We start from the raw sequence: 11,862 nt of genomic DNA on the forward strand, positions 1-11,862 counted from the left end.
CTCAAAATATACTCAGAACTCAAAATGGACTCAAACTCAAATTGTACTCAGAACTCAAAATGGACTCAAACTCAAAATGTACTCAGAACTCAAAATGGACTCAAACTTAAAGTGTACTAAGAACTCAAAATGGACTCAAACTCAATATGTAATCAAACTCAAAATGTACTCAAACTCAGTGTACTAAGAATTCAAAATGGACTCAAACTCAACATGTACTCATAACTCAAAATGGACTCAAACTCAAAATGGACTCAAACTCAAAATGGACTCAGAACTCAAAATATACTCAGAACTCAAAATGGACTCAAACTGAAATTGTACTCAGAACTCAAAATGGACTCAAACTCAAAATGTACTCAGAACTCAAAATGGACTCAAAGTTAAAGTGTACTCAGAACTCAAAATGGACTCAAACTCAAAATGCACTCAGAACTCAAAATGGACTCAAACTCAAAATGTACTCAGAACTCAAAATGGACTCAAACTCAAAATGTACTCAGAACTCAGAATGTACTCAAACTCAAAATGTACTCAGAACTCAAAATTGACTCAGAATTCACTAGGTCTCAGGCCTACTCAAACTCAATCGGACTCAAACTGAGTCGGGATCACGCGGCTCAAACTCACTCAAGCTCAAACTCACCATGCCACATTAGCCTCGCGCTCACTCAAACTCAAACTCATGCGTGAGTTTGAGTCCAAATGAGTCGGAGTGAGTGGACTCATGAGTGAGTTCGCCGACCTCTGTACACAACAGTTACTTAAGGGAGAAAACCACGCAGATACACTGCGGATAACGTTAGCTTTCGCTGTGCTTGCAGACATAAAATAAACACTGAAAGCATTTATTGGCATTCTGGCATACCCCCCTAAAAATGCTGTGGCAGCGGATTTGAAGACTATACCAATTTTAAGGCTATACAATATGCTACTACAATATACTACATTATACTATACCATTCAGACTAAACTATAAAATATTCAGGCTATACAAATTTAATGGCAGTGCATTTACTCCACAAAGAATGGTTAAAACAAGTAAGCTCGCTCATATGCTATCTGTGCGTCAATACTTGCACTATTAAGGTTCCTTACTGGAAAGAGGAAAGCTTTGTTGGCAGGGGGGGGGGCAATGGGAGTTGCAGGGAGCAGGAATGATGATGATAAATTCTTTTATTAGGAAGGGGAGGACCGAAGGTAGCTGGAGGGGGAAAGAGGGGGAATATGGAGGGAGGTAGACGCACACTAAATCAGGCTCGCCAGGCCACTGGCAACGCCAAACTGGGATAAGGTCACCAGGTGTTGGGGATGTTCGAGAATGTCTCTACGTAATGTTTCTATATCTCAATTTCGAAAAACAATATGGTTCAGTCTGTGAAAATGAAAAGCGGAGCAGTGCAGAACAAGATGGTCTATGTTTGCTTCAGACACAGTGTGACAAAAGGTGCATGTGCAGGGGGCAGCGGTGCCAACGCCCTTCTTCCGGTCAATATGTATCTGCCATTTATGGATATGAGGTGTAGTGGCCGTGTTGGCAAGTACTTTGTTGATAAATATTTCCCGCGATCGGCTGAGGGGTAGATCCTTAAAAACAGTTTTCTTAGGCAACCCTAATAGAGGCAACTTCGATGAGCAAGTACAGTCATTAATAAATGGAACGCTAACACAAAAATATAATTCAGAACACGCAAACAGTGTGATTTTTTCTGTGAAGGTCGAAATGATGCGCGGATTAGTCACAGTAACCAAGTCAAAAAATGTGGCTTTCCAAATATACCAACAGCGCGTCATTATTGGACCTCAACGAATGGTATCTTTTAAGTTTGCGTGTTTCGGTTCATATTTCCATTCTCGCATTTCATTCGTCCGTTACTGCACGTTGACGAATGGATGGTCCTTACCGCGGTTATTCCTGGCGTTGGATAGGACAACAGTGGCTCCGGCGAAGATGATGCCGAAGACGACCACCAAGCAGTCTACGCTGTTCCGGAGGTGAACGCAGACATGGTCGAACGGCTTAATGCCAAGCTTCTGGAAGCCTGCTGCGTAGCGCTCAATCATTGTCAGGAGGTCCGAACGCGTAAGACCTTTTCTGGCGTCCAGCTGAAAGAGAACGAGGAGCCTGAAAATGTGATTCCTGGAGCATTTTCGAGGGTATGCATACCTCTTATGAAGTCAGCGTTGTGGGTCGGTGGGTAAGCAGCATTCATCGTGTGTTCCAGACACAGGTCAAAGAATGAAAGATAAAAAATGGTTGATGCTTAGCTCAGATAACCTTGGATATGCAAAGCAAAAGCTCGACTTAGTCTGAGTGAGACTTGGATTCGCTTGGTTAAACTTTGATGCAGCTCGTTTTGCCGACCGAGGCTCAAAACCCTTCGGTCCTGTGCAACACTCACAGGAGGAGGCTCGGCCTCGCTTTCATTCTCGGCGAACGCGGCGTTCTTTTTCCACGGAAAACGTGGTGCAAGATGAGTCACATAGCCCGCTACGACCCAGCGGCGCATGCGATGGAGGTTGCGGGTTTTCTCGCATGCCAGTCTGTCGGGAGCGGCTGAGCTGCCGCTCCCGTCGCGGCCGCTGCCGCTACGGGAGCAGAACGACTTAAAACGGGGCCTTGTGCGCAGCGTTGACAGCAGGCCCTGCGAATCACGCGATGCGCTTCGAGGGGTGTGTTCTGGGGGTGTGTTTCTGGTCAAAAGGCTAACTTGCTTATCATCCGGGAAACCGCAGGACGAAAGCAATAAAGCTTTGCTTTAAAAGTTGCACCCATGTACACTCCGTACAGGTGGTTAACCAGCGAAGCTGTAACGGGAGGCCTGCGTTGTGTCGTGTGGTACTCGTTATGGTTAGATTTTATTTTTTATTACATGTTTCGTGGTTGTGATATTTTCTTTTGCACCCGTTTCTGCCTTCGCTTCCGCTTATCGTAAGCTGCTTGTTCCTTCGAAGTAGTCAGTAGGTACGTATGATTCATGGCTTGCCCATTTTGAAGTAACGTGCCGCCGTCATTTGGCATTGCCACGTTAACGCTGCTCTCCCGGCAGCAGTCGCCATCCCATGCTACCTCGCTGCTTGATTAATCTAGCCGTACGCTCTTACATTAATTTTAACGACTTTCCATCGTGTTTTGTCGAATACGCTCATCGGTTTTCGCCGGATGAGTTGTCTGTGTACACAGGACTGCCTGATTTCCTTCCTCCTACAAATATATAGCTACACTTGAAATTTTGCAAAGCAGCGAACAAATAAGAACCAGTCAAAACGAAATATTCAATAAAAACGCAAATAAAAATGACAGGTAAAATAGCCGAGCCCATGAGTAGAACAATACAAGAACAAATGGCTTAAACTAACAAGGGTACAAAAACTTAACGGGCGACCTTACAATGTCCCCGTCTTCATGTTCGCCGCACGGTAATAATGTCAAAGCGTAATAACAAACCCTCCTCTGGCGGCTAACCCTAATGCCCCTAAGCCCTCTTAAAAGGTCTCTGCAACACTTTACTTGTACACGCGCCGCTTTGGGACCTAAGGGCCGTCACTTTCATTCAAATCTTTATGCGCTACGTGCGTGCATAGAAACGAGCTCATTGCTTTAGAGGGCTGTTTTCTTTCGGCGGATTAAGTTTATATTCTTCAATAAACGCTTTCACTCTTCCCTTCACGCCTGGAAGCACTGAGAAAGCTATAGGTATGCCAACACAGAGCGGTACTGGGTGATTTGCTCATCGCAGCAAAATGGCCTTTTGTTGCTGCTTTGATATTGCGGCCGTCTTTTTAAAGTGGCAATCGAATGCGTTCATTGATGCAACTGAAGGAAGGCCGGCGGCCAATAGCAGCTTTAGCGCTGTAATGACGCAGTTCCAGTGGTCCAAGAACGCCAAGACCACGAAAGAGGGATAAATCTTTTGAGCAAGTTTTTAAGTTATCTGAAGGGCTTATGATGAAGGCGAAAAGAAAAAAAAATGCCGATGTGTTCGAGATTTAGACGCATGTTAACGCTCCCCATGTGGTCAAAATTAATCCGGAGCCCTCCCGTACGGCGCGTCTCATCGCCTGTGAAGCGCCACCGCGTTAAACCTCAAAATCAATCCAGTTATCTTAAGGGTGTGCAGCAGAGATTTTTGGCTGGGTAACTTTGGGAACACCTAATCTAATTACTCGGTGTGCCAGGTGACGACGTTCTGCAAGCATTTAGGATTTCGAATGAAATTGAAAAAAGTGTTGCAGGGTCCCTTTAAACTAGTTAGCCACAATTCTTATAGAAGACAATGGCTGTGAGCACAGTGCAATGCCCAAAGTACAAGCACCACCTCCATCACCAGAGTGCGTGCGGTGCCAACTGGAAACGCTGGCAGGCCGGTACACCAATTTGAAATTTCATCATGAATGTACCGGCCCAATCAATGAAACTGCCCGAAAGTAGCCGGGACAGACAAAAATACAGTGCATTTTGAGATCGTGGTTAGAAAGAAACCAACGTGCAGCCTTCCACCCTTACTGACAAAAAATCAGCAGCACAACAATTTATGAAATGGCGGTTTGCATTCTACAAAACTGCACCACTGAAGCCAGGACACGCCGACTGCACTTCTATGTACACAGCATTTTTTTTAATGCACGACTGTTTCTATGCCCCAGACTATTTGGCGATACCTTCGGCCCAGTGGCACAATCGACATTACGCAAGTGAACGTGTTCGCCATGCAGTAGAGTGAAAGAAGAAAACGTCGTCACCCACCACGGCAATCGCGGATCCCGGCTCAGCCCGAAGGAAGCCCTTCACGGCGGTGTACACGGAGCACACGGGGATATCGACGGGGCGGTAAGGGGAGTACAGCACGTTGTTCTCGATGCGGGCCTTGATCGATTCGCCACCTGCGAACGCAACGCATCACTGGTCCACATACCTGCACGGACTTACAATGCGCATTCGGCTTTGAAATCCCCGGGAAGCCTCAGCACCTTTATAACTACTTGCAAGGCAGTTGTGTTCATTCAAAAGGTGTAATCTCACAATAACTCAATACGTAAGCAGTGTAAAGTCTGGTTATTTAAAAAAAACGGCAATGTCAACTATGCGTGGTTATGGAGAGAAAATGTTTGTCAGAAATAAACCGAATGTCAACTTTGGGTCGGTGTTATTAAGTGTCGTAAAGCGACACTGAAGTGAATTTTTAAAACTTCTGTTTTTTGTCTGCATTGCCTAGACTGGCTCAAATAAACGCACTTTTCGTCGTGTATCTGATGAATAAATCAATATTACTTTTAAAGCCTAAAATCATACCATGCGACAGTAGTGGCGCCCGCAACAGTTAACAGTGGTGGAGTGTATTCGAGTTGGAAAGTGATTGAACGAGGTGCAAGATTTGAATTCAAACTAGTTTCGGTTTCAGTTCTGTGCAATACCACGCTTTCCATCCGGCGCTATCGCTGATTGTGCATTCTCGATATCAAATAAAGGATGGCAATAGCCGGTGCACCCCTGTAATGACGTAATTCCATCGTTCCAATAACGCCAATACCGGCAAATAGAGGAAATGTTCTTGAGCAAGTTTCTAGTTATCTTATGAACATAAAGCTGTAATTTCTGACTAAGGTATACTTGTGACCTCCTATTCGAAGTACATGATATATTTGTGCGACATTCTGAAGGCATTTACGATTTATAAAATTTAAAATAGTGCTCCAGGTTCCCTTAACCATACTGAGTTTTGTTTCGGCATCTCATTACTACTGTTTTGATATATTGTTTTTTGTTCATTTTTTGTGCCTAGGCAATATGTCGTCTTACCATCTCGTTATATCTAAATTTCTTTGTCGCATCATTTTCCCTTTCACAGTTCATCTTTCTTCCTTTCTTTTTTCCTTTCTTTCTTTCTTTCTTTCTTTCTTTCTTTCTTTCTTTCTTTCTTTCTTTCTTTCTTTCTTTCTTTTCTTCTTTCTCTCTTTCTTTCCTTTTTTACTTCTTTCTTTCTTTCTTTCTGTCTGTTTCTTCCTTTCTTTCTTTCTTTCTTTCTTTCTTTCTTTCTTTGTTTCTTTCTTTCGTTCTTTATTTATTTATTTGTGTTAACAAAAGTGGATGGTCACCAAAGTAAAATTGGCCACGTATCTGCTCCTTTCGTTGAAAATGTCGTAAAAAGACGATAGTCTTTGTAGGCATTTGCCAAGGAAATGCCCCCCTTCGCTTTCCCGCTCACCTGTCATGCTGTTTCTGTTCCGTCGCACTCATCCCAAAGTAAACACACTAAAGGTTTGCTCAACGCGATTCGAATTTACCGCGTTCCACTGCTACAGGCGGGGTTCCTCGATGCCAGCGCTGCAGCACGGCGGAGACGCGCGTGAATGGAGGCGGCCGACTACAAGGTTTATAGAACCGCGTTGCCGTGCTCCACGTGCGTTCCAAGCAGAACGTGGAACCTAGTGGAACCTTTTGTTGCTGTTGCCGCGTGATTTTTCATATGCCGCCAGGGGGCGGCGATTTTCTGCAGTAGATGTAGAATATCATTTGCTATCGAAAAACCAAGCACCCAGTAATTTTTTAATAAAGGAACACTGTAAATATCCTTTGTGTACTAATTTCCTGTCTTATATTTGCGTAATGCCTTGTTCTTGCTCAATAAAGATGACAAGTATGAACATATAAACCGGTCTGAGACGTTTAAATTTGGCTGTGAGTATATAAGACTATTGCGCAGTAAGCATTTTACTTTGGCCGGGGGGCTGAATCGAGTTACAGACAGACAGACGGACAGACATACAGACAGACAGACATACAGACAGACCAAAATTTCTGGGTATAAGTAGCCCAAGAAAGACTATCGTCTTTAAAAGCCGTTTTGCGACGGCTTGAGGGTTCCTTGGCCACCCGCGGCAACGACGGGCGCCGATCACAAGCAAACACACATAGCCGGTATAAACAATTTCAGGAATTATTCAAGAGTACGCGAGAACAATGATCACAACAACACTTATACAGCTACAACTGTAACTACAAGTATGATAAATACGAAAAAAAGTTTACAAATACAAGCACTAAACAAGTTTACATGCTTTAGCCTCAGAAAATGACATAAATGAAACAAATCATAATATACACTTCCAGAAATATGAAAAAAAAAATACACAGGCACTTCTTGTTCAGGTTATAGAAGGGTGGAATAGAAAAATAAACACAAGCATTTAGGAAACGATGCAAGAACTATATGAGAGTTCCACGAAAATAATAAAGGACAAGACAGTTTCACAAAGATGCAATGACAGCAAGAAGTAATAAAATCACCTTCGTGTTAGGCTGTGTATAAATCAGTTAAATAAGCACTGCTTAGCAATGTCAGCTCTATTCATTGGCTATCAAACCGATTCAGCAAACGTTGCAGGTTGGTTACCTCATTGCCTCACATTACCTCAGGTTACCTCACATTAATTTCGTGCTTCTCGTTCGTCTCCCTTCTTTATGACGTATCAATTTACTTAGTTTTAAAATGTAAAATTACAAGCAAATTAAGCTCTGCTCCCTTCCCGAAAACCAGAGGAACACGGCTTGCTTTCCCACTAGCCCCAATAACGTTGCGACGCGGATCAATGAGGGTGGCTAAAAACGTTGGCTACCGGAAGGTTTAAGCCCACGGTGGGCTGACCTTGGAATGTCCTTCAGGCTCTTCTTGCCGGCGTCGTTTGGAGCAAACGTGCAGCAAAAACAAAAGGGTGAGGGCGTACACGATACCGGTGAAGTGACCTGCTTGCCCTTGGGTTCTTGTGTGTTGCTTGGCTCATTTGTTTGATTTCGCTACCGTTGTCTTCAAGTTATGTTTGGTTAACAGTGCAGCTCTGGATGAAAAGACATACATTGAAGTTGTCCCAAACGCTTCTTTATGTCAGCGTGACGCTGCGTTCATCGCTGCCTGGGTACTGATGTTTGATGTAAACATCACTTGTGGGTTGATAAAAAAACTAGAAACAATACCATATCCTGGTTTTAAGTTGAACTGGTAAAATTCTCACACCCAAAAAGAAGCTCTAACAGTGTTTGAACCACCGACGTTCAAAACAAAGGTCGTATGCGTCAACCACACATCTATATCGGCTGCGGGAGCTGCTTTAATTCGTCATATGAAGCTTAGGATTGCACAAATACCTTTACGTGTGACTAGCTCATTCTATATTTAAGTAATTCTACCAGTGATAACCCATGTTTCTCAAGAACAGATTTTGGAGATTAGCCTTGTAGCCTCGCTATGCTAATAATGTTTGCACTGTAGCCAAAGCTCCCTTTTTCACTCATAAAAAGGTGCGGCGTGGTCGCGATCTCACCGCGCATGCCAAAGTAGCCTTAAGTAAAATTCGCCATTGGAACTACAGTTGCCTTTGGTAGTAGCTCTGTAACAAAAATAGCTTCGTAAAGTTTCGCGCGCTGTAAGAGAAATTATTGTTTTGGGGTTATTGTAATAGCGCTTCCCAGTGTTAAAACATGTTGCCAGTCCCCAAGAGGCTCGAAATGGACCGCAAACCACGAAGACACCATCCGCTTTGCGATGCTCGCTGACTACAACCTTTATGGGGTCTCCGCTGATATCTGCCGATGAGAGACATCGGCATTTTACTGAAACACGCAGCCTCGTGCCGACGCTGACAGCGTCCACCGTAGCATGCCGCCTAAGGCTACACAACCGCTCAAGAGGGTAGTAGTGTTTACGCCGTGTTACTATCTCTATTCGTTTATTTTCTTTTATGAGTCCAGGGTTGCGTCTATATGCTTCCTTGAAAAAAAAAAACATAAAGCATTTTTAGGGCCGTTTGGTGATTACAATGGCATTGTCAGAAAAGCATAGATCCTTTGAAGGATTCAGTGGCGCCTGGGACTTTCCACAGTGCCAGTAGTTGGGCGAGGACGCTTACTAAGGTTGTGAAAACATTTTTCTCCAACCTTTGTATTGTATAGACGGCGAAAACGTGTGTTTGGGCTTCAACATACGATTCTCGTGGACTGAATGTGTTTTCCAGTTGGTTTGTGTTTAGGTAATATTTGTTCACTACTCGAGTCACCCGCGCATTTTTCATGAGTTAGTTTTGTTTACTTTAATGGCAGCTTCTTGCTTTGTATATCCCTTGTTTGCTTACCTCTAGGACCCAACCTGGAGACTCCCCAGGCACTTCCGCCTGCTATGTGAACGACGGTAGCAGGGCACCAGCTCGCCACCACTACACTGGGTCCTCCATCTACACTCAACAAATGAGTTAGAAAAGCCTCGCTGCAAAAACCTGCCAACGTAAATCAAGTTTCGAGAACGGCAGCTACATTTTTATTCTTGTTAGTTATATTGCATTGACCAACGCGTCAAAGGTAATGCCAATGCTGTTCGCGCTTCAGAAAGAGTAAGAATTCCTGTGCAGCCACTTTTTCCTGTGCTGCAGTTACTGACGCCACTTACATGCTTAACTTTGAGGCTAGTCTTTTCTGTTAAGGCGGATGACGATGGAGATGCATTCTTTGGCTTCGAGCGTACTGTAAGCAGTGGCCACTACAGTTTTGGTGGGTCAATATAAGATCGAATGATATGTGTGCGCTTTTCCCAAACGCGCATGTTGAGATCTTGTGGGTGGGTTCCGACTGGCTTCACAGAAGAATGCTTCACAACATGATATGGCGATTTTCTGTGAGCATTGGAAGACCACCGTCGCCAAACGGTTCATTCATTAAATGGAAGTGGATTAATAGGACCCTGCAATAATCTTTCCAGCTTTTCTCCAAATCTTAAAGCCTGCAGAACGTAGTCAACCAACACATCCAGTACTTAGATTAGAGGGCCGCAGAGTACCCCAGCCAGGAATTACTGTTGTACGCCCATCAGATAAGTAAGAAACTTGCTCAAAAGACTTTGCTCTTTTTCTCAGTCTTGCGTTATTCTGCCGCTGGAATTACGTACCTCACTACAGCGGTGTAGCGCCTTTTGGCAGGCTTCCGGGTTTCAGGTTCGTTCCAGGTTCGATTCCTGGCTGTGCCAGCAACTTCTTTTATTTGTTCGCGGGAATTTTCTGTTGACACCAACGGTCGCGACTGAACCCTTAGTGGTTAGTTGCAAAAATCTTCGCTTTAAAAATGTCATGATCATGGTAATTGGGGGAAGGAATCACGCCAATGCACTCGTTTATGCATACCTTTTTCTGTCTGCACTGCGAAGTACTCGGAAGGGCCTACCTCAGCGGAAGCTGTGAAATTGTGTTGCCCAGACAAGTGCGCCTCAGAAGAAGGTGCGACAGAGCAGAAAAAATGCCCTGGTTTAGCGTTGGTGGACCCTAGTTGACAGCGAAAGGTTCGCACGTCTCCGTTCCTTCCTCGCCTATCTCGCCCCTGTCACCTATCTCTCCCCACCATCGGGCCTCGGCTCCGTGCCGGGCGCTTGCGGAAGGGGGTGTGGTTTGGCCTCCAGCTTTCAAGGTCAAAACTGGTGACCCCGCGATTACTGCCCGAGGTAGCGTAGTGTAGCTTCCGCTACCCAATTCTGCACGCCAAGAAAAGATGCCGGCGCTCACTGCAGCTAGAATTACACCTCCCGACGCTCCCGCAACCGTTACAGAGCGGAGGTTAGACGATGCACATATATTCCTCTGGCTACGAAGATATTGCCGCAACGAATGCTGGCAATCACAGCACACCCAAAGAATTTTAGCGCGAAATAAAATGCACTGCTCCGCAATCTACCACGGAAGTACTCGCAGTGTGTTCGCGAATTGTAACTTTTTTTAACATAGGCATTCCTCTTATGCCATGAAAAACCGGGCCATTTCCACTAACCTGAAACCCCGGGGAGGGGGGGGGGGGTTGTCGAAGCATGCAGTGTGTAAGCGTATGAGTTGGTTTAGGTGATGGCGTTTTGATGTATCATGTGAGCTAAAAGATATGATGAAGTGCATAATGCGGTTTCGATGCCGAGTGCTCGGAGCCTTGGCGCCACGGAGGTGCAACCCTTGGCGCGTAGAGGCACAAAGGCTTTGCTGTAAATGTCTCGTGTAGTTGCAGCACGAAACGTTTCAGCGCATGGCGTCGGAAAACTGGTGTCCTGGTGTGTTTTTTAGAACGAGTTTTTGCCCATAGAGATGAAACGTTCTAGCTCGAGGCGCTGGAAAACGATTGTGCCGGTGTGTTGTTTTAGTGGGTGTTACATACCAAAGAGATGGGTTGGAAAACGAGTGTCCCGGTGTTTTAGTGGCGTGACCACATGCGATGCCGACAGCCCGAATAACCGAAGCCCAACAAACAACGTTAAAACGCGGTGCTTTCTCTCATACAACCTGAGTAAAAATTAAAGTTTAAAATCCAGACTGTTTGGACCATGCCGGCATGGCGCATTCGGATAGATGACGGATTGATAATGCGAGGAACCCAGGTTCGATTCCGGCCACGAGAAGCGTTTTTTTATGCGCTCGATGTGCCTCCGCTTATCATGATCCCCAGTTTCGTGATACGGCATTGTGCAAAATATGTATTCTTACAGTTTATCTTGCTCGGACGTTGACACCACTGGTGAGGCATAGGAAGCTGCGATTCAAAATGAAACATAGGAGCAAAAACACCTTCGTTGCCATGTTGGAAAGCATGCGCGCCCTCGCAGCTACATCGTTTTATTTTTGTCGGAGCGCCGCACTCACCAATGCTGCGACTTGAGCTCGGACGGTGCAGAGTCTCCAGGGAATCCAACCTCTTCAGTAGATCGGCCATGCTGCCTGGGAGACGAATGGGAGATCGCAAAATCAGGCTGCCTTATTTAACCTGGAGGAAAAGAGAGTAGCTTCAGAGCACTCCATAGCGGCGCCGTGCAGAAATTCGCTAAACATACTCGTCTTTCTATTCATTAG

At 45.0% G+C, this 11,862-nt stretch overlaps 1 protein-coding gene across 1 annotated transcript in view; it reads right to left on the reverse strand.

Moving 5' to 3' along the window:
- LOC144153502 (uncharacterized) overlaps nucleotides 1-11,862 on the reverse strand; it is a 78,788-nt gene that overhangs the window by 56,708 nt on the left and 10,218 nt on the right. The window contains exons 2-4 of the mRNA XM_077685138.1: nucleotides 11,656-11,730; nucleotides 4,748-4,884; nucleotides 1,905-2,106 (exon numbers count right to left, since the gene is read on the reverse strand). Coding sequence (XP_077541264.1) covers nucleotides 1,905-2,106; nucleotides 4,748-4,884; nucleotides 11,656-11,730 — 414 coding nt within the window. The remainder of the gene's footprint in view (nucleotides 1-1,904; nucleotides 2,107-4,747; nucleotides 4,885-11,655; nucleotides 11,731-11,862) is intronic.

Source organism: Haemaphysalis longicornis, unplaced genomic scaffold (genome assembly GCF_048455015.1).
Source record: "Haemaphysalis longicornis isolate Haplotype H1 unplaced genomic scaffold, Haemaphysalis longicornis Haplotype H1 scaffold_9, whole genome shotgun sequence".
NCBI classification, from domain to species: Eukaryota; Metazoa; Arthropoda; class Arachnida; order Ixodida; family Ixodidae; genus Haemaphysalis; species Haemaphysalis longicornis.